This window comes from Mus caroli, unplaced genomic scaffold (assembly GCF_978045245.1).
Source record: "Mus caroli unplaced genomic scaffold, Mus_caroli_1 scaffold_9, whole genome shotgun sequence".
Classification (NCBI taxonomy): Eukaryota; Metazoa; Chordata; class Mammalia; order Rodentia; family Muridae; genus Mus; species Mus caroli.
The window spans coordinates 7771476-7793036 of NW_028227264.1; the positions used below are offsets into that span (position 1 = coordinate 7771476).

General features: G+C 38.6%; 1 protein-coding gene across 4 annotated transcripts in view; it reads right to left on the reverse strand.

Moving 5' to 3' along the window:
* Positions 1–21561, reverse strand: part of Grm1 (glutamate metabotropic receptor 1) — a 410258-nt gene that overhangs the window by 29875 nt on the left and 358822 nt on the right. For all 4 annotated transcript variants that reach the window (XM_021174013.2, XM_029482994.2, XM_021174014.2 and 1 more), the window contains 2 exons: positions 16886–17012; positions 3695–4625 (listed from right to left, as the gene is read on the reverse strand). In XM_021174013.2, coding sequence (XP_021029672.1) covers positions 3695–4625; positions 16886–17012 — 1058 coding nt within the window. The remainder of the gene's footprint in view (positions 1–3694; positions 4626–16885; positions 17013–21561) is intronic.

Below are 21561 nucleotides of genomic sequence, written 5' to 3' on the forward strand. Positions count from 1 at the left end.
GCTTTGGTCACTATTGCATCACAGTCATAATCCTAACTTAGGACATTGAGTTAGCTTCAGTTTATTTAGGAACTACAAAATGCTAGTCAGACAATGCTGTTAGTATAACTGTTTTTAAAGAAGCAGGCTGATAAATAAGCCTTGTAGTTTTGCTCATTCAGCTATGTCAACCCACCATTGCCTTATTAGAAAGTCACACTTAATTTTGTTTAAATTATCACTTTATGAAGTACACTGCCCAAAAAAGGATAAAAATTTTGATACCTTCATATTAGCTCAGGACTAAATATTTTCTGATTTAAATGACTCTGCAGGACACACCAAAGAAAGTAGAGGTATGAAAAGTGAATACACTTTGGTTGGCCTTTCAAAGTTTTGTTGTGCCTCAAAGACTTGTAACAAAAACAAAAATTAAAAACAGGACATGTCACTGAAGAGCTCAACCCAAATGCCAAATTTATTGATTAAACTCTTCCCAGCCCCCCCCCAAGCTTTCAAATCTTCAGTTCTATCAGAATCTTACTATGACAAAATTCAAAGTATTTAAATAAATTTGACAATATGAGCTTTGTGCCATGAGCTCTCCTGTGCAGTGGGGAAGCAGGCTGCTAAGAGAATGTCTCTGGACCTGGGACCCCCAGAAGAACTATAGACCAGGTGGAAGATGCTCATCATGTTGTCTGAACAGACTGCTGAACACCCTCAGTGCACCATAAATGTAGGAACTGCACATTCCGAAGGCAGTAAACTCGCTGGGTGACACATTGGCTGCAGTTTCAACCACTTGCTTTTGTTGCAAAAATCTGCCAGTTTTTTCTTGCTGCAGAATATATTAGATTGTTTGTGGTTTCATTCCTTTGGAGACAAACCAAAGAAAAAGATGGCAATAAAAAAAAAGGCAAAACATAGGCACTGAGGTTATTATTATATTTTAAAATTATAGTCTTGTGGAGAGTTATAACAGAAGTAAGCAGAGAATAAATGAGAAAACTGAATAATCAAATTATTGTTGTTGTTGTTTTTTCAGAGAAACTTAGCCCCAGATACCCACTATGGATCAGCTCATTTGCCTGGAACATATTGAAGAAGCTACAAATTGTGAGTTATCATTACTAATTGGAAATAAATTTATCAACATAGCACCCTGATAAGGCCAGTTAAATTGTAGCTAATAGGTAGATAGTTTATTGGTGAAGGCACGTATTCCATGACAACCAAATCAATAAGCTCAGATTATACTGAACTTTCCTTTGAATGACAAATCCCAAATGAAATTAATTTGTAGTCATAATTGGGAAAGGGGCCTTCTCAATTTATAGGAAAGCAGTTTGGGTGTGGGAGGCTGGTCCCGATGTATAGTGTTTCTGGCTGCTCAGCAGGTGCCAGGTATCACTCACATAATGTCAAAGAGCTCTCTTGCATCCCAGCAGCAAGCATGAGGCCTTTTACTCACAGTTCTCTCAAACACTATTCTCATTCATCCACAGAAAACCATATTCCCAGATACCAACCCGAGAAATTCCAACCCCGTAGACTCTCAGAATAGTAACTTTGAGGAGTGATGCATGATCAAAACTTACTACTTGTGAATATTCCAGTTTAAAGTGCCCTTGCCCCAGTGTGTGTGTATGTGTGTGTGTGTGTGTGTGTGTGTGTGTGTGTGCGCGCGCGCGCTCGCTCGCATGTACATGTACACATGTGTGTATATACATTTGAATGATGTGTATGTGAGTGGGTTTGGCATGTGGACATGTATATATATATATAAATGGATACTCACTCCAGTGAGAGTATGTAGGAACTATAGACATACAGGAAGATGTCTGATGTCTTATGGTATTCTATACTTTGTACCCTTGTTTGGGGTCTCTCACAGAAGCTGGGGCTAGGCTGGTGGCCAGAAAGCCTTAGCAACCAACCGTTACTTATACATTTATCCATCTTCCATAGTGCTGGGGTTACAGGTGCAAACCATCCCTGGCTTCTTACAAGTGAATTTTTTTTTTTAAACTCAGGCCCTAATGTTTGTACAGCAAGCGTTCTTTCTTACCCAACAAGCCAACTACCTAGCTACCTAGCTAGATCCACCGATATCTTCCTTCCTGCTGATTTGCTTTTTCTCACCTCTGACCACTCTTAGTGAAATAAGATGGTATTTCCCAGCTGTATACAGCGGCTAATGGTTTGTTGTTTGATTATTGCTCATATCATGGACCTGGAGGCTTGCTGTTGTGCTAAGAACTCTCTGGAAGTCATTATTGTTGAGACACTGGCTAAAAGAAAAATCATGACAAGGAGAAAATCATTACTAGGCATCTTTTATGACCATCAGCTTATAAAGGACTTAATATGAAAAATAACCATGAATTGTTGGCTTCATTCAAATGGTACTGAATGTTAGGGATGTTTTTCCCCTAAAGACTTCTGTAAAAACAGCCACAAATTATATGATTTCTGTAAGATGCCTGTGTATGGCTTTAAAAACCTAGAACTTAGATATTTGTTAAGATAAGAACTGTTGTACCAGTTTAAGACTTAGGCAAAGACAGGGCAAGGGGAATTAAACTGAAAGTTACATAAATTTGTAGAAGCTCCATTTTTTTTTTTTTTTTTTTAGCTACACAGGAGGAAAGAGGCACTCATCTCTCTTACTAGCTGACTTAAATGGATGTAATAGCTATAAAGTGTCACTTATGATGTAACTGCTGCTATTGACATTCATTTTAAAATTCCATCTCAAAGAGCCAATAGAATCCTGCTATTGGTGAAAAACACTGAATCATTAAAACATTCTATTTTCTTCAGAATTTCAAGTATACATGTCATTTTTAAAAATTGTAAATATTGCAAAAAATGTGTTTTCATGAGCCTCAGCAAGATAGTATGTACAAAAATTAAATAGAATCAGGGAATATGTATGAAAATAACTATCATGGGAAGTTTATTACCCAGAGTACCAGAATATAAATCATTCAGATGTTAATGTTCAAGTTCAGGTTTCCTTATTTATGCTTTGCTTTGTGACTAAAAAAATAAAATTATTCTGATCATGACCATGAAGAAGAGATGTCCCAATTCATGTGTAACAGTGTGGAACATGTTCATTACAATATGTATTAAAGTTAAATAAATAAAAACGCTGTGATACAGCAGCTCCTTCAGAGACATCATAATAGGATATGCTTGGTGGTCCATTGCAATCCAGTTTTAAAGTGGCAATCTCCCTATGATGCCTAGCCTCTTACCCTCCATCCCAGATGGTTAAAAGCATGGTTTCAGAATAAAAATAAATCAGAAGCTATCTTCTACCATCGTCTAAACTTTCACTTAGAACTAGTGTTTGCCTCTCTGACCCAGACCAGAGCACATTTATTCTCCTTAGACTGGGAACCCACATCACAGAAAAGGTACTCCTGACAAAACTGCCGTTTGAATCTCTAGAAAAAGCTTTGGTCTCTGGCCAGCACTGCTCCATGATTCTTGCTGTTTCAAAGGAACAGGATCAAAAAGCACTTTTAAGTTTATATTCCTAGTGCAACAGTGAGTTTTGAAAAATGTTGAGTGGAAGAAAACAAGAGATGGTTTAGACAGAGAGAAACTAAAAAGAGGGGGAATGAGGCAGGAGGAGAGGGCGTGTGTGAGAGGGAGTGATAAAAACAGAGAGAGACCTAGAACCTCAGATTAGACAACTCACTTGGCGTTCCCTGCCCCAGGCTTCTTTCTCCGGAAAATGTTGAGGAAGGTGTTGGAGCGGCATGGCAGCTTGCCGTCACCGACGTGCATGCGCACTACATCAGAGGTGGTGAAGGCACTGCGGACATTCCTCTCGGGTTTGGCAATAATGATGTACATCTTAGGAGTGAACATGCAGCCCAGGGCCACCGTCACACTGAGGCTCACTGCGAAGCAGGTAGTGATAATCTTGTAGTTGCTCCCAAAGTAAATGGGAACAAAAGCCAGCCAGATGATGCAGGTGGTGTACATAGTGAAGGCGATGTATTTAGCCTCGTTGAAATTGGCCGGCACGTTGCGGGTCTTGAAGGCATAGTAGGTACAGCTCATGATGAGAAGTCCGTTGTAACCCACAGGTGCCACTACACCCAGGTTGCTGGTATTGCAGATAAGATATACTTCCTTGATGCTCGGGTAGGACAAAATGGGCATGGGAGGCTCCATGATGATCAAGGTCACCACTAGTGTCAGCTGTACACTAATCAGAATGGAGGCTATGATCACTTGGGCCCAAGCGCTCATGAACCTGGGCTTCCGGGTACAGATCTTCTTCTTGCTGCCAGCCAGGATGCGTGCAATACGATTGGTTTTGGTCACAAGAGCAGAGTAGCACATGGCGGAAGAGAGGCCAACTAGGAGGCGCTGGAGGTAGCAGGATGTGGTAGTAGGTTTGGCGATGAGGGTGAAAGGGCACACGTAGCCGAGGAAAATACCAGCCAGAATGATATAGCAGAGCTCTCTACTGGAGGATTTGACCACAGGTGTGTCCCGGTACAGCACAAAGATGAGGGTGACAAATAGCGTCACGAGGATGCCCAGGCAAGAAAAGGCGATGGCTATGATGGATTCTATGTCACTCCACTCGAGGTAACGGATAGTAATGGGCTCACAGCCTGCAGGGAGAAAAAAATGATTTAAATCAGACTCTCGGATTTCTGTTGGGCAATTGTGCTGGCGCCAGTTACTGGAAGCATAGTTATAAGCCATATCCTTCATGATTTCTCGCATTTGTATTGCTACAAAATTGTTCCATGTTACTCAGAGATTGCCTTCCCTGGATAACCATATCTCCAAGCTTCATGTCATCACAGTCAGATGTGACTTACTTGAACTTATAGCGTATCTTTTCCTCTAGATCCAGCATTGTAAGCAGTTGTCACTGCACTGATGAAATGTAATTCTAAATTTTTAACAAATATCATGGAGATAATAAAATAGAATATGTTAATAAGAAAGAAACTAAGATTTCTTTTTATTTTATGCAGCCCTTATCTGTAAGCATATAGGCTTATAGACAAATTTTAGCATTAGCAGACTATTTTAAGCATAGTATAATTTGAATTTTGTAGACAATATTCATATTCTCTTGTTTACCACACAATTTTTGTATTGCTTAAACTGTCAAGTGCAGTCTGAGTCTGGTGGTTGGAGCTTTGAGTTAATAGCCCCTGATAGACATGCCAAAGAATGAGAGCTCCCTCCACACTTCTCTGGATGTGTGGCATTGTGCTGCTAATTGCACCTTATTTTTTCCCCTCCTAATGGAGAACAAAATTTGTTTTGAATTTCAGAGTGAAAAAACAAATGCTGTCATGCTCAGGAGACAATTCTTTCTCAAGAATCTATGTTTGGTCTGGACCAGTATTTCCCAAAACTGTGATGCTGGACTCATTTTAATGAATCTAGAGAAAGGCTGTCTGTTTTATAGCCAGAGAAGGAGACCCTCCAACCCCCAGAGGATCAGCAGAACCAATTTTACCACTGTTCAATCCTTCAGCACCAATCTACTTCAGTGGACATGATTTTGCACATCAACCATTGAGTGCTAGCCATTGCTTCTAATGATCAACCAGCTGGGGAAAAGCTCTCATCAACACAGGAGTGCCAATCAATTAACCACAGCCTCACACCAATACTTGACTTTCAGATGCCCACAAGGTTATGCTCCGAGGAGCCTTATCTCTCAGGGGGAGCCACCTCTTCAAGTATGTAAGCAGAAAATTTAGCTTTTGTGTTCTTTCTGGGTTTTGTTGTTGTTGTTGTTGTTGTTGTTGTTCTTCTTCTTCTTCTTCTTCTTCTTCTTCTAATTCACATATAGATGGTTCTCAGTATCCATTGACTCCAATCTCCTAATAATAGCAAATCTTGGAGATACTTAAGACCTTTGTCTGAGATGATATTTGCATAAAACTATTTAGTCCCAGGACCCTCACTAGAGAGTGGTACCAAATATGTGGATACTCTTATCTCATATACTCTTAGATACTGTCTTATAACATATAGTCTTATTTAGGATAACACAATATTTGTACATAACCTGCAGACACTCTCAAGTGTGCATAAATATCTGATAAGTATCATGCCTAGATTACTTATAATACCTAGAACAATATAAATACTGTGTAAGTAGTTATTGCATCATATCATTTTAAGAAATAATGAAGAAAATGCTGAGTATATACACACACATGTAAGCACATACACACACACACACACACACACACAGAGACATATATATATATATATATATATATATATATATATATATATAACCACATGGTCTTACAAAAATGACACCAGTAACTGTCATAGAGTTAACAGTGCACTAGTCACAGTGAAATATCTTTGCCTCATGGTTTCTTTCCTGAGCACATGGGATGTTAGATGTACAGTTGACAGACAAGGATAGATAGCTGAATATCTTTGGTTTTGCTATCATTCATGTTCTAGAAAATTCATCAAGATCACTTTGAAGATCTTCATTTGCCAAAATATTTGAGGTGCTGTGACCAATAGGCCACTCACTGAGTTATTTCCCTGATTCATGTTTTTCAAATTTCTCAAGCTCCTAAGTAACAGCTATCAGTCTCAAGCCACAACATACTACATGTGAGACAGAACCGACAGTGTTTTACCTAGGAAGGGTTTTTTTTTTCCTAAGATTTTGTTATTCTTTCATTGTGACTAGTATACCATTAGCTCTACAATGGTTACATGTGTCAGTTCTATAAGACTATAGTAGTTATATATACAATCAACATATACAGGCTTTTCCCTCATTATTTATTAAACAATATAGCATGATAACTACTTACATAGTATCTATATTATACTGAGTATTGTAAGTAATCTAGAATACTTAAATACTTCTGTTCTATAATCTAAGAATTTTTAATTTGATTTTGTTATTGTTTATTTAAATGTACAGACTTATTTCATGTGGGTATTTTTTTGATGGGGTACACTGGTTTGGTTTTATTTATTTACTGGTTTGGCTTATCAAAACCAAATGGAGACATGTATGTAGAATATAGCATGATCCAAGTCAGCTCTGGGTAGTCATGTTTAGAAATAATTAAGCTAGTGACTAAGAAAAGTAAGTGACAGGTGGTCACTCTCATTTGTAACTGCAGTATTTGAGGAGTAGTAGGAGGCTTGTTCTTAGTTCAAGTCCAACTTAAGTTCCAAAGCAGGAAGGAAAAATTAAAGTAAAGGACTAAAAATCATGACCAACTAATGATTTTACTCCATGAGCAGCACCAACACTCAAGAGTTCTGTCTTCAAACTCCTAAAAGGAGCAGTCCTTTAAACTATTTCAACTTAATGAATCTTTAGTACCTCGGATTAATAAAGTCATACTGATAGAAAAAACAACCCTTTGTCCCAAAGCATAACTAACAGTTTATGATTATTATTAAAAAGACTATACTTTCTGGGGCCAAGTGGTAGAAACTTAGTAGATGTAATGAGTTTTTAGCAAAGAGACACTATAGTTCTTGTCTTGTACATGATCAAATCAGAACTCCACTAGATATGAAAACACCAACATATTAAATGCAATTTAAGAAATAGGTCTTGCCTCAGAATCCCTATAGAAAACATACCAAACAGAAATAAGGATTAGAACTCTGTATATAAAAGTAGACTTCCACAGGATCTAGATTCTCACAAGTCCATCTGCAGAAAAGAAGGCTAGCCTCTGCTCTAGGCAAATCTGCAACATAGGCACATATAGAGCCAAAGAGAAAAGAGCCCAAGGAACTAAATTTTTTCTTAATCTACTGCTGCTTTCAAAAAGCAAAAGCCAGATGCCAGTAGCTTTTGTCCCCAGAAGAGCCAGAAAGAGTTAAATTGCCAAAAATCAGCAGCTTTCGGCCCCAGTTGCCAATGCCATACTCCTTTTATTGCCTAACTCAGGAAACTGGATGCCAGGATAGACCTTTGCCCCCTTAATATTTATGTCCTTGTACAACTCCCGATTTTCAATATGGACAGGATTTGACTTGTTTTTAATCTACAGGATATAGGAAATTTGATGAGCTATGACTTCTAGAATAATCTTACATATGTGATAACTTCTGTCTTGTTAGACAATAGTCTTGCTGACCATGTGTCTTAGTTAGGGTTTTATTGCTGTGAACAGACACCATGACCAAGGCAAGTCTTATAAAAAATAACATTTAATTGGGGCTGGCTTACAGGTTCAGAGGTTCAGTCCATTATCATCAAGGTGAGAGCATGGCAGTATCCAGGCAGGCATGGCACAGGAGGAGCTGAGAGTTCTACGTCTTCATCCAAAGGCTGCTAGTGGAAGACTGACTTCCAGGCAACTAGGGTGAGGATCTTATACCCACACCCACAGTGACACACCCATTCCAACCAGGTGATACCTATTTCAACAAGGCCACACCTTCAGATGGTGCCACTCCCTGGTCCAAGGATATACAAACCATCACACCATGGCAATCTAACCTGCCATGTTATTGTGGTCCATATGACAAAGACCTGAGGACCGATTCTACACAACCACCCACACAAGGTGGAGATCTTCATCCCAATAACCAACTGGAATTATGTCCTACAAACAACCACAGACACAAGTTTTGAAGTCTAACTTTCTTCTAACATCAGATTAGACATTATAACTAGTCTTGTGAAAACTCCCTCCAAGCAGAGGACTAATTAAATCCAAGCCCAGGTTCCCAACTCACAAAACTGTGTGATGATAAGGATGTGATGATTTAAGCAACTAGATTAAATTTGTTATAGATAAGAGACAATTAACAAACATAGTAAGTCATTTCCTTACTTCAATGAACAACACTTAGATCCTTGCTGTAATACTATTACAGTTATAAACCAAATCAGTCAAAACATCTTTAGGCCTTGTACCATATCATTAAATCTAATGTGTCTATATATATTAAATTCCTTTTACTATCAAAAACTGTCCAACATTTTCTGCTACTTAACTAACTAATTATAAGTTATTGTATCTCCCTCCCATTTTCTGCCCTTTGGTAGTCACAAAAAGTAAGTTTAAAAATCTTAAGTAATGAAGCAGAATCTCAGGATTATGTTTACTTCAAGAAGAATTCCCATACCTAATACTGAAACAGTAGCCCTTGATTTGATGGCTTTCTGTGTGTGATATATTAAAAGTAAAAAGGGAATCCCTTAGGGTTGATAAGCAATAAAGCAGTCCTGTCCATATTATAAATATTGTGTCCCAATCTAAGTCCTTATAGTAACTGAAATTTAACATCATCTGTGTTCTGCAAAGTTGATAAAATAAAAATCAGTAAAAAAAATATACTACTTGTGTAGTGAGGGTGAGAGTCATCACATTGCTTTATATGCACATATGAAACTGTCACAGAACAACTTTAACACAATTTCTAAAGATTATTGTATATCTTTTGAATTCTCTACTTATTCACGTATAGTTTTCTTTACTGATTTGAAGCTATACAAAGCTAACTCCATCTTTCCTGTTTCTCCTACCAGTAATAGGAATCTGTTTAAGCCAAGACCTTTCTAGGCAGTCGGCATCTCTATTATAATGGCTTAGTGATAGCCAGCAACACTGTTAGTCTGGATCATTTGAGAAATGCTATGCAGGCAAGTCACACTTTCCTGATTCATTTCACAAGGACTATGATTTCATGAGTTCACTAATCTGAAAAAAATTTCAGAAGCTCATAAAACACATTCACGAAATGCTTTCATTTAAAAGCAAAATGTATACCACAGCAAAAGACAGGCGACATGTCAGTACCACCAATCAAGAGAGATCCAGGTGCAAGCTCTAATTCATCCACAAAGATGTCCCATTCAGAGTTCCTGCTGCAAGATCTATCTGAAGAATGCCAGCTTTGAGACAGCTCAAGGCAGAAAAATCAGTTAGGCCTTTCAGGGAAGGGTTGCACTGGCTGACACCAGGGATATTTCAAAGTTTGCATCTTATAAATTCCAGCTCCTATAACATTGTCAAAACTCAAAGAAAAATACATCTCCACAAAAGACCATAAAATTGTCCAAATCTAGCTCCACAACTGTCCTGAACAGTATACCATGCACTGTTAAAGAAAACTGTCTTTGTCCTTGAAATAGACCTGGCATTCTTGTGCAGTAGCAGGAGCAGTTTATCATAATAAAAACCCAAGCTCAAGCTTGCCACTCCACTGAGATAGGGATCACTTTTCTTAGCAGCAAGATGCTAGACTCTTCGCATATGCTGAAGTCAGTCTCTTGAATGTCAATCAGACCCACCTGAAGCTTATGAATAAGTTATTTCTTGAATAGGTTTCTTAAAGATTGGCATTTTTCTGCTCTTTACTTTCCCTTGATTCAGACATCTTAAAATTAGGAAGCATTCGATTTACCATCTTAAGGAAATTGATTCTAATATCCAATTCTGTCGTACATTTAATGTTAGTGAGATTATGATCCTGTTTTGAAGTGTTAAAGTTATGACACTCCTGTGGGAGAGCATCATAAGACATCCTGCAATAGATGGCAAGTAGTGATTGACCACACCTGACCCTCTCATACAAAAGAAAACTTTTAACCCAGATTGCTCCCATTTAAAGAAAATATGAGGACAAAGTGTGGAGCAGAGACTGAAAGAAAGGCCACCCAGGGACTGCCCTACCTGGGGATCCAAGCCATATGCAACCACCAAACCCAGATACTATTGCTAATGCCAAGAAGTGCTTGCTGACAGGAGCCTGATATAGCTGTACCCTGATAGGCTCTGCAAGAGTCTGACAAATACAGAGGCAGATGTTCATAGCCAACCATTGGACTGAACCCAGAGTCCCCAGTGGAGGAGTTAGGGAAAGGATTGAAGGAACTGAAAGGGTTTGCAATCCCATAAGTAAGAACAACAATATCAACCAAACAGACACCGCCCCCCAGAGCTCCCAGGTACTAAACCACCAATCAAAGAGTACACATGGAGGGACCCATGGCTCCAGCTGCATATGTAGCAGACAATGGCATTATGTGGCATTAATGGGAGGAGAGGCCCTTGGTCCTGTGAAGGCTTGATGTCCCAGTGTAGGGGAATGCCAGGCTGGTGAGGTGGGAGTGAGTGGGTGGGTAGGGGAGCACACTCATAGAAGCATGGGGAGGGGGATGGGATAAGGGGTTTGAGGAGGGAAAACCAGGAAAAGGGATAACATTTGAAATGCAAATAAATAAAATATCCAATAAAAAAAGAAATTTTTAAAAAGAAAGTTAAAAAAAAAAGAAAAGAAACAGAAAAACAAACCAAACAAACCAGCAAAAGAAAATGTAAAAACAGCTGTTTGTATGACATTTAGAGCTCCCAAAACAGGGCAGCTTGGCAAATGTACATGGCCAGTCATTCGAAGACCCAGAGGCATCGTGCAAGTTAGCCTTCAAGCAGGCATCAATTCACTCAGCAAACTCAGGCACGTGGTAATAACTCCAATTCCAGGACCAGAGGCTACTTCTCATCCGTGAACCAGATATTTCAGAGTTTATTAATAAATCCAAGTGCATTCAGAGACTAAAATGGAATATCATATTCCTTTCTAATTAGCTCAAGTCACACATAACACTGATTAAGAAATAGAGGCAGTAGCTATTTTACTCCAATTATCTTGGATAAATTTATGACGTTTATAACACTATTTCATGATAATATTACCAAATTCTTTCCACAATGTATTTCCTTAATATCAGTTACCTACAAAATGGATATCTACTTATAATTCAATGTATAGTTTAGATGTTGATTCTATGAAGGCCAGTTTTCCTTCCAATGTACAATAATTGCTTCTTGCCATGCATTCATATGGTATGGTGCACAAGGTCGTGCTTACCTCAGTTTCTTCAAAAACATTTGGGTACAAAATGGTTGGTAAGATATATTGTAGAATTAAATAGATGATATTTAGATAGATAGATATTTAGATAGATAGATAGATAGATAGATAGATAGATAGATAGATAGTAGTGTAGAGGTCATGGTGATTGGCAAATGGAGAAAATAAGTAAAGATAGTTAATTTTTCTGCTCTTTTAATGACAAATTTAGTACCAGCTGCCTTTGAAAGACGTTTTTATACTATTTGATATTTTAGAACAAATTAACATTATTGCATCATTTTTAATTGGCCCATGAATTATTAAATCCCTGTCAAGTCCTATATCATCATGGAAAAGTATCATGCTTATGAATCATAAGAATTGAAGCATGAAATATATGTGCAGAATTAAAATGCACAGACCCCAGAAGAAAACACAAAAACCCCAACAGCTTGCAAATGCATTTCCTTTGAGAACTCACCAATGTTTTCTCAGACTCAGAAAAAAAAAAAAACATGATAATGAATATTTAAATCACTTATAAATATTTGTTTTCATTGATAAGAATCTTTGCTACCTTTAAAGTTGATTTCAGTACATTTTTACAAACCATATCTCCAGCAACGTCTATCAATTCTCAGAGAAAATCACTCCTTTTTTTAACAGAAATTTTATGTTAAAAAATAAACACCCTAGCCGGGCATGGTGGCGCACGCCTTTAATCCCAGCCCTTGGGAGGCAGAGGCAGGTGGATTTCTGAGTTGGAGGCCAGCCTGGTCTACAGAGTGAGTTCCAGGATAGCCAGGGCTACACAGAGAAACCCTGTCTCGAAAAACAAACAAATAAAAAAAAAACCACCCATCAAAATAAAAAACCCACTGAAAGCCACTGACTTTACTCTTCTAAACATTTCGACTGATTTTTGGCATTCTTTACCAGTGGGATTTTCTTTTCACGACTACTGCTACCATGGCAACACCAAAACCACATTGCCATGTCCTATGTTCTTGCTATGTGTTTGACATGGCCCCATTTGTAAGTGACAAATGGGATCTAATTTCCTGCTCATATTTAAAACTAATAGGAATGTTGAAACAATAGGTGTCACTAACACCATGTAAGTATAAATTAGTATAAGAGATGTATGTACTGAAGATCTTGAGGATAACAATTGCAAAATTAGTCTGTATATATAGTGGAATAGTGGCTGGCTGTGGGGGAGGAAGGATGAGCTGCTACATGGCTCAACTCATTTGAATGTTAAGGTACCTTTATGTATACAAAATGAATTTAACAAGATCAATCTTTAGAAAGGCATCTGTACCGGCATTCATCTAATTTATGGACATGGAGAATTTTTTCATGTTTTGTCAAGATAAAGTTCCAATTAATAGAAAGAATCATCTGATAATACATAGGTAATAGACTCACAGTGGGGAAATCTAAGGAATTAAATATGTGACTGGGCTCCATCATGACTACTTGGTGTGGTGGTATGCCCCTATAGCCCCAGAACTCTCGGGGGAGGCTGAGATGGGAGGGTCATTATTTTGAGGCCAGCCTGGGCTACGAAGTCAGGGCTATAGAAGGGAAGTGTGATTTGACTGAAATATACACTCAGAAAGTATTACAACATACTAAATCTTTTTATAAATGGATGTTTTAATATTTCAGTGTGTGTGTGTGTGTGTGTGAGTTTGAGTGTATGTATATGTGTTTGTGCATGTGTACTCATTATGCCTAACAAACACCATGATGATACATGGGAAGGCTGGAAAACAACTTGTATCAGTTTCTTCTTCCCTTTCTGTGGGTCCCAGGAATTGAACTTGGGCTAGAAGTTTTGGCAGCAATCACCTTAACCTACTGAGGCACTTTACCAACCCTTTAAAATGTATTTTAAGGTTTAGATAGCAGTTCGTTTTCATGCGTGAACTAAGTCCTAACTCATATGAAAATAGAACAGTAGAAAAGGCTCAGAAAAGTTCAAAAGCATGCAGAGGAGGAAAAACCTCTTGTCTCTCAAAGTCAGTACTTCTGCTTTCTGAGGACAACCCAGAAAGGCCTTCATACTTGGTTCTGTCAGCTAAGTTCTCCCTCAACTAGCTGGAAGAGGAGACTGGGTGCCACATCAGCTCCAGCTCTCAAACACAATGGCTCTTTGAGGAAAAGTGGATGAATAGGACGCACTGGCTGTGGAAGAGGAGAAAATCAGAGACATATGTATGACAGGGAGGCCTGAGTCCAAAGGAAGGCCGGAGAAATGTGTATGCCACACAGTGTCTGCAACCCTGAAGTAAGTGATGTAGCCATTGGGCTCAGGATAAACATATTTACCAGGTGGCTCTTGTACTGACAACTGCATTCATCTTCTAATTATCTGCATTGAACAGACAAAGATTATCACACTTCTGTTAGCTATTATCTTTTCCCTATACTGTGTTCTTTTTAAAAATATGTTTGCTTTTCCAGTAAGTGGCTCAGTACTCTCCAGAAAGCCCTAAAAATTCATTCAAAATAAAAGTTCAAATATGCACATTCACCTAAAGGGAAGAAATGACACTAGGCCATGAAGAGAATGCATGGCTAAAAAGAAAGCAAATCTTTGAGAGTTGTCACTTTAATAGAACAATGTGTGCTGCTTCCGTTGGGTAATAGTGGAGTTGGTAGGTATACCTAGGCTGTCATAGAGTGGAGCCAAAGTGTATTCTGGAGTCTAGAGGCACATGTTTAAAAATGCTGAGAGTAATGTCGAGCTGAAGAGTTTAGATATAGGTTCCCTAGTCACCAAACACGTCTCCATAAAGAAAGTACCCAGAATGTAGTGCTGAACCAAAGGAACGTGTGGTGGGCTAACACATGCATGATCTCTCCCCTGCCTCGTTAGGATGATCCTCACTAAATAGGAGCACATTGTTCCTAAGCCAGAAATGGAAGCTCCAAAGAAGAAAAGGATACCTTGGGAAAAACACCAAGGAAACAAAACCTTAAGGCACCAGAATGAACTCAGCATAAAATAAGTATAAGTTATAAAACCATTCTTTTACAAGTTCATGTGTATAATGCTCTTTGACCACGTTGTCCTCTAGTTTACCCCTTACTTCCTTTCATCTCTTCTTTCTAAGCCCCCTCATTTGATGTGGTTCTGTGTGCGTGACACACTGCATTTAATTAAGGATGCCAGTGCAAGCCAGGGCATTTACTGTGTCCAAATATATTAGGTCCCACTCCAGAACTAGAGGACAAGACTCTGGAGGGGGTTATCTGTTGGATAGCTTTTAGATATATGAAAACTTTCCAGCTTGCTTTTTGGTAGAGAATTAAGGATAAAGGACAGAGAAAGTGTGTCATTAATTCCAAAAATTGTATATTCTGATCTAACTTGCTTTTTATCAAAAGGTCTTTGTACCAAGTGACTTCTGATACTCATGTAGATTTGACTCTAACATGGCTAACATTTCATGAGGTTGTGCCATTTTAAGTATAATTTTAGCTATATGACCTAGTTCTAATGATCTGACCATTTTTAAAAACTATATTTGGGGGAAAGCATGCATTTAATTTTCATATTTTTCCTTAGAACCAAGCATAAGGCCAGCGTCCATTAGCATTTTCACCTCTTCTGAATATTTTCAAAGGCACCCAGGGAGCCATGGGATCACAGGTTCATGGCTTCACTTCCTTGATGTTTTTGCACACAGTTCTGTGCCTCTAGAGTTCTTCTATTTCCACTAAGATGAATGGTTAGTGCACCAAGTCAATATTTAGCCATATGCCAAAGTTTCTAGAACTTAAACATTATGTAGAATATTTTTGAAATATTTCTCTGGTGAGTTTATATCAGGAACTATGAAAACAAAATTAACTGTATGGACATTGCTTTTTATAAAGGTGTGAATGTGAGTGTGTGTGTGTGTGTTTACATGATAAGAACATCCAACTACACTGATTTTGCTTCCAAATAGTTTCCTACATCCAGTTCCTCCCCTTCCTTCTTTCTGTCACTGTTCCAGTCCACACCCTCTCCCTGGGATCACAGCAGTAGCCCCTCTTGGCTGTTTCCAGTTTCATCTGCATTAATCTTTGACACTGGATCTATCCCCAAAGCAGGCGTCATACTGCCATTCTCTACCTTAAAACTCTCCAGTGCTGAAAGCCAGAAAGCCACTGTGTGAACACAGGCAAGGGCAGAGAGAATACCAACAGTCACCACGAGTATCCTAACAAGCCACGGTGTGAACACAGGCAAGGGCTGAGAGAATACCAACAGTCACCATGAGTATCCTAACAAGCCCCATTTCTCAACATTTGGGGTATCCATCAACCAAACCAATGTGTGTATTCTGTTGTTTGCCCCCCATCTATTATAAGCTTTCAATTCTTGTGCATCACCTCCTTGCTTACCTAAGAAGCTTCATGTACTGTATAAGCACCTTCTTATATTAGTTGTTCTATTATCTTCCCCTTCCATTTCTTCCCTAACAGATTTTAAGCAAACACTAAGCTAGTCCTGGTGATTCATCTGAAATTTCAGTATCTCAGCATCTGAAAGTATGGACCAGGAGAATCACCATGAGAACAATGCCAAGATGGGCACACACACACACACACACATACACCTGCTCACATACATACCCACAAGGGCATACAAATGCCAAAAGCAAAGGATAGGATTGGTGTTCATTGACCTATGTATCTTTAGGGATTGCAGGAGCAGCTTACATACACACAGCCAATATGCAAAAACTGATAGCAAATATAAATTCAGTGGGCTTGAAATGCCTCCCAATAATGTTTTGAAGAGAAAACAATAGAAAATATCTCTGAAACAGAATATTCCACCACATGTCTACTCATGTGGATGCTGGTGGAAATGAACTTCATTTTCAATGCAGGGCATGAGAACTTCAAAGGGTTCCTATGTAGTGCTCTATACTGTAGCTATAAAAACAAGCTCGACAACACGTGTAGCAGAAGGCACAGCTGTTGATGAGTCCTCTCAGGAGGACAGTGTTACAAGGGAGCCCGATCCTACCTGTGAGCTCTGCATTGGGCCACCACCCCAGGTCACAGGCTCTGCAGGTGAACTCATCTTGCACAAACTCATTCTCTTTGCAGGCTGTGCAGATCCAGCAGCAGCTCACTTCCCCTTTCCGTATGACCTGCAAGACAGGAAGGTGTTGCTTACCGAGAAGTCAGATCACAGACAAGTTCCTGTTTTAGGTGAGGACTTGTCTGACTCAATAACTGAAAAATCTCGTGCCTGCAAAAGAGACCCGGTGAATGTTTGAAAACCCCATGAGCATAGATATCAGGAGTTTGGAAGCCATTTAATAGAAATTTCATACCAAGTGAGTACATTATGGACTATATTATTTCTGTAGCATTGTTATGAAATAAGAATATAAGCAGGGCACAGGGATATACACCTTCAATCCCAGAACCCTCTGGGAGGCAGAAGCAGGTGTATCTCTACTAGTTCCAAGTCACCTAGTCTTTCGGCAGTAAATTCCAGGAGAGTCGGAGCTACCTAGTGAGACCCCATCTCAAATAAAGAAAAGTTTATATTTACATTAACATTTATTAATTCTTTTAAAAAGAAAATAAGATATTTTTCCCTGAAAACATTTTTCCGTTCTTTAAATACATTGCAACACTACTATAGGAAGGTGGAGATAGACCCAGAAAGGCTGGCTACCTCCCAGGTTGGACCCATGCTTATTCATTTTGTATTATTTTTTAATTATTTTCTCTCTATGTGGTTGAGTGACTGGAACTAGAGATAGGCTACTTTTATTGAGATGTCAGAAACAGTATCATTTGATTTTCTGCCTGTTTATGAGTTACGTGTTCCAAATTTCTCAAAAATGACTAAGAAGTTTTGACCAGACTCATGCTTGAAGGCATAACATGCTCTCTGTCTCTCTCTGTCTCTGTCTCTGTCTCTGTCTCTCTCTCTCTCTCTGTCTCTCTCTGTGTCTGTCTGTCTGTCTGTCTGTCACTCTCTCTCTCATTAAAAAGTTTTTAACTATATAGCAGTCATTTAGTTCCTTACATCCCAGTTTTTTCCAGTTTAGAACTTGGTTTTGACAGGTACTATCTGACCTTTGACCCTGTGGTGTCACCTTTCATCTACAAATGTGTTGGGCCACATTCACAGCTCTCCAAGGATGCCTCTGATCCATGGACTGCACCTGGCTGGACATATTTGCTATATGTCCAGTCTGTTCTAGGAACTTTTCAACCTCACTAATAATTTCTGATTATTCCAGTCCTTTATCCAATTGTGTGTATGTTCAAGAGGGCATCTCCATTCTGTCTGATGTAAACTGCAATAGTTTCTGGCTGTGTCAGCTCTGAGAATTTACTCTCCTGGGCATTGCCCTTTGCCTAATCTCTTCAGACTCCTATGCTCACAGGCAGATTGACATTCAAGTACCCAAAGAAACTCCTGTGGTCATTTCTGGGACTGTTTATTTATTTCCTGCAGAGCTCCATCATCTTGCTTCTCTGTGTTGCAAAGGATAGCTCCTTTGGCTTTCCCAAACTCAGATTCTGTCTTACTGAATTAGCAAGATGGCCAAACTCTGTGCTCTGTGGAGCTGAACAATCAGGAGACTGCCTCCAGGCAGGAAGCCTGAGTGGTTTTTGGATACTCCTTGCACATTTTTTTTCACTTCCATGGCATCAAGGTCGCATGCTGTCTTCCAATGTTGAGACACAGTGGTTTTAAATGCTTTCTCATGCTTTCTCATTGTTTGTCAGAAGGCACAGGCTACACCCTGTTACTGCCTCATGTAGAGTAGCAAACATTCTTTGCTAGCACGTTAAAAAACCCACACATTCCCATATGTAAAGTCAGAATTAAGCTGTAAATATTGCTGTAATTTAAAGTGAGAGACACCTGAACCTTCATAAATCTGGAATTATTTTATGGTGGGGTTGAAATTGATATCATCAGTTTAGAATTAGAGGAAAGGATCAAATGACAATATTTTCAACAAATGTAAAAAGTTTTCTTTTCTTATTTTGCTTTCAGATGGCTTTTTGAGACTGCAGTGAAATTTAGTGTTTTTTGAAAAATAATTTCATTAGCCTCAAAATAAGTATGGAAATTTTATATTGCAAATGAGAATGGCTTTCTAAATAGTAAAATAAATTTTTAATAATAAATGAATATTGCTTCCTTATTATAGTAACAGTCTATGTAAAATACTGTATCAGTTCAACCAGCTTTAATCTTTCATTTCTCAGTTTAAGTAATATTGCTATTTAGGCAAATTCAAAAGATAATACTAAATAAATTTGTCTACCCCTCTTTCCATATCCTTTTAACATTCCTCAGATTTTTAGCTCCTCAAAGAAAGCTCTGAGATCAAAATAGCTCATTGGATAATAGGTTTTATCAGGAATGGTGATAGAACATTTGTGACTTTAAATTTTGTGGACATGTTACAACGTTTCCATCATTGCAGAAAGGAGACAGCAAAGCTTATCAGACCCCCATGCAGCTGGATTCACCCAAGACAAATTTTACATTCTATCACATAGCTGAAGTCTCCCCCCGCCTCCCGAGGACATTAAAATGTGCTACTGACAAGTGGGTTAGAGATTAGTCTAGGGTCATTATAACATTCCCACACCTCTGTTTCTACTTTTCTGTTAAATAACATGGGCTTTAGATACAATCTGTTTTGTATAGTTATTTCTCTATAAAGCAGCAGGAAAAATTGGTAGCAAGTAGTAGAGATGTACACATACACATACAAAGAGTCATATTATCTGTCTATTCTCAATCTTACCATGTTTTTAATATTATCGTGGAAAACCAAAAACGTATTAGTTGCTTGATAATTTTGCTCAAGAATGAATATACAATCTCCCACAAAAACAAACATCTTTTAGCAAATAATTCTGAAATTGGACAGAATAAACAACTGTAATTCACAGAGCCACTTAACAACAATTAAAAAAAATCAGGAGAGTGTGCAAAGAAAAACAACATTAAAACAACAAGCTTAAAGTATAATTATATTAGGGATCACTTTGCACAGATGATTGGAGAACACATAAGTCACGTGGTAATCTAAATCCCTATCGGCTGCAATACATGCTCTAAAACAACCCAATGACTTTTTCATAAGGTTCTCTGTTGAAAGAAGAAAGTAGTGTAAATAAAAAGAATCAAGATTGTAAGCCTATTTTTAAAGACATTATTAGAAATTATAAGTTTTCTCTATTGATAATGTTTTCAAGTTCCTACAGTTACTGTCTGGAAAGCAGAGAAATCAAATCCTGCAGTGATATACCCACAAAGGCTCAAGGCACACACCTAGGGATACCCCCATTCAAGTTCGGAGCAAATATAAGGGGTTGCTTAATGGACTCTTTAAGCTACCTTGCGTTTATAAGAACATCTGACATCACACTGAAAAGTATCATGTGCCCTATAGTTTGGTACTCAATAAATTTGCCTCTGCCCTTTTTGCTCACCCACAAATACAGACAAAAACAAAACAACAACAACAACATTAACCCTCAGAATGATGTACAAGGCTAAAGGTTGAACAAGGTGCTGTCTCTTCACATTTCTATTTTCATTTGAAACTGAACTTCTACCTCTCTAGTAGGAAACAAAATAAATAGACTAGCCAAAATCATGAGTGGAAAAAATGATTCCAATTTTGAAGACTATCGTTTAGATATGTGACTGTACAAAATAAAACAAAATTGTTTCACTGCACCACAAAAATTGTGTGGTGAGGAAATCTAGCCATGCATGCCATGGTCACTAGAACATGTAAAGATGAGATGAAACCTCTCTTCTCTTCCCCAACCTCTATCTCAAACTCAGAATCCTAGAAACTCAATATATAGATGCATTTAGAGGAAGAAGATATGAGAGAGGGGGAAGAGAGAAGGAGAAGGAGGGAGGGAGGGAGGGAGGGAGGGGGAGAGAGAGAGAGAGAGAGAGAGAGAGAGAGAGAGAGAGAGAGAGCACACTTGAGAAGGGGTTCTGTATAGTCAATCTATACAAATCTCTTCATTTTCTAGTACTTTCCTTTGTCTTTATGAAACTTCCCCACACACATATTCCCTTCACAAAAGCTTACTTGCATAATTCTGGAATTCTTCCCTTTGTATTTTTAAAGTGGATCACTGTTTATGTTTTTATTGTGAACTGTTGAAAATCCAGTGCTTAGAAATTGAAATCCACACTTAGAGGCAACATGCCAGTTCACATAACAACAGAGTTGAACAACATGTGGCCGTGGGATGATAAGAGCTTTGGGTTGGCTCTCAGCCCAGCTTCAGTACATTCTAGATGCAAGAACTGAGAACCAAGGGACTCAACCCCTCTGGGTCTCCAATTCATCAATTATAAAGCAGGGCCAGTAACATCTCTCTGTAAGAGTCACTTCAACCAGTAACTTGTAAGGAATCCATTGTACTTAGACAAGGACTTGCTGGGTTGAGTCCCAAACTTTGTTCCTTCCTCCTTCCCTCTTCTTCCCTCTAACCCTCCTATGGCCTTCTATACATTTCTGTTCCTTCAGATGTCACTTTCTCTTTCTCTGTTCCTTTGTTCTCTCTTGTCCTGATAGAATCGCCCAATAACAAATTGCCATGGAAGGCTTGTGTAGTGTAGTTCAATGAAACCTGTCAGATCTCTTCCCCACTCTCTGATGGGTTTACTTTGCACACAAGAAG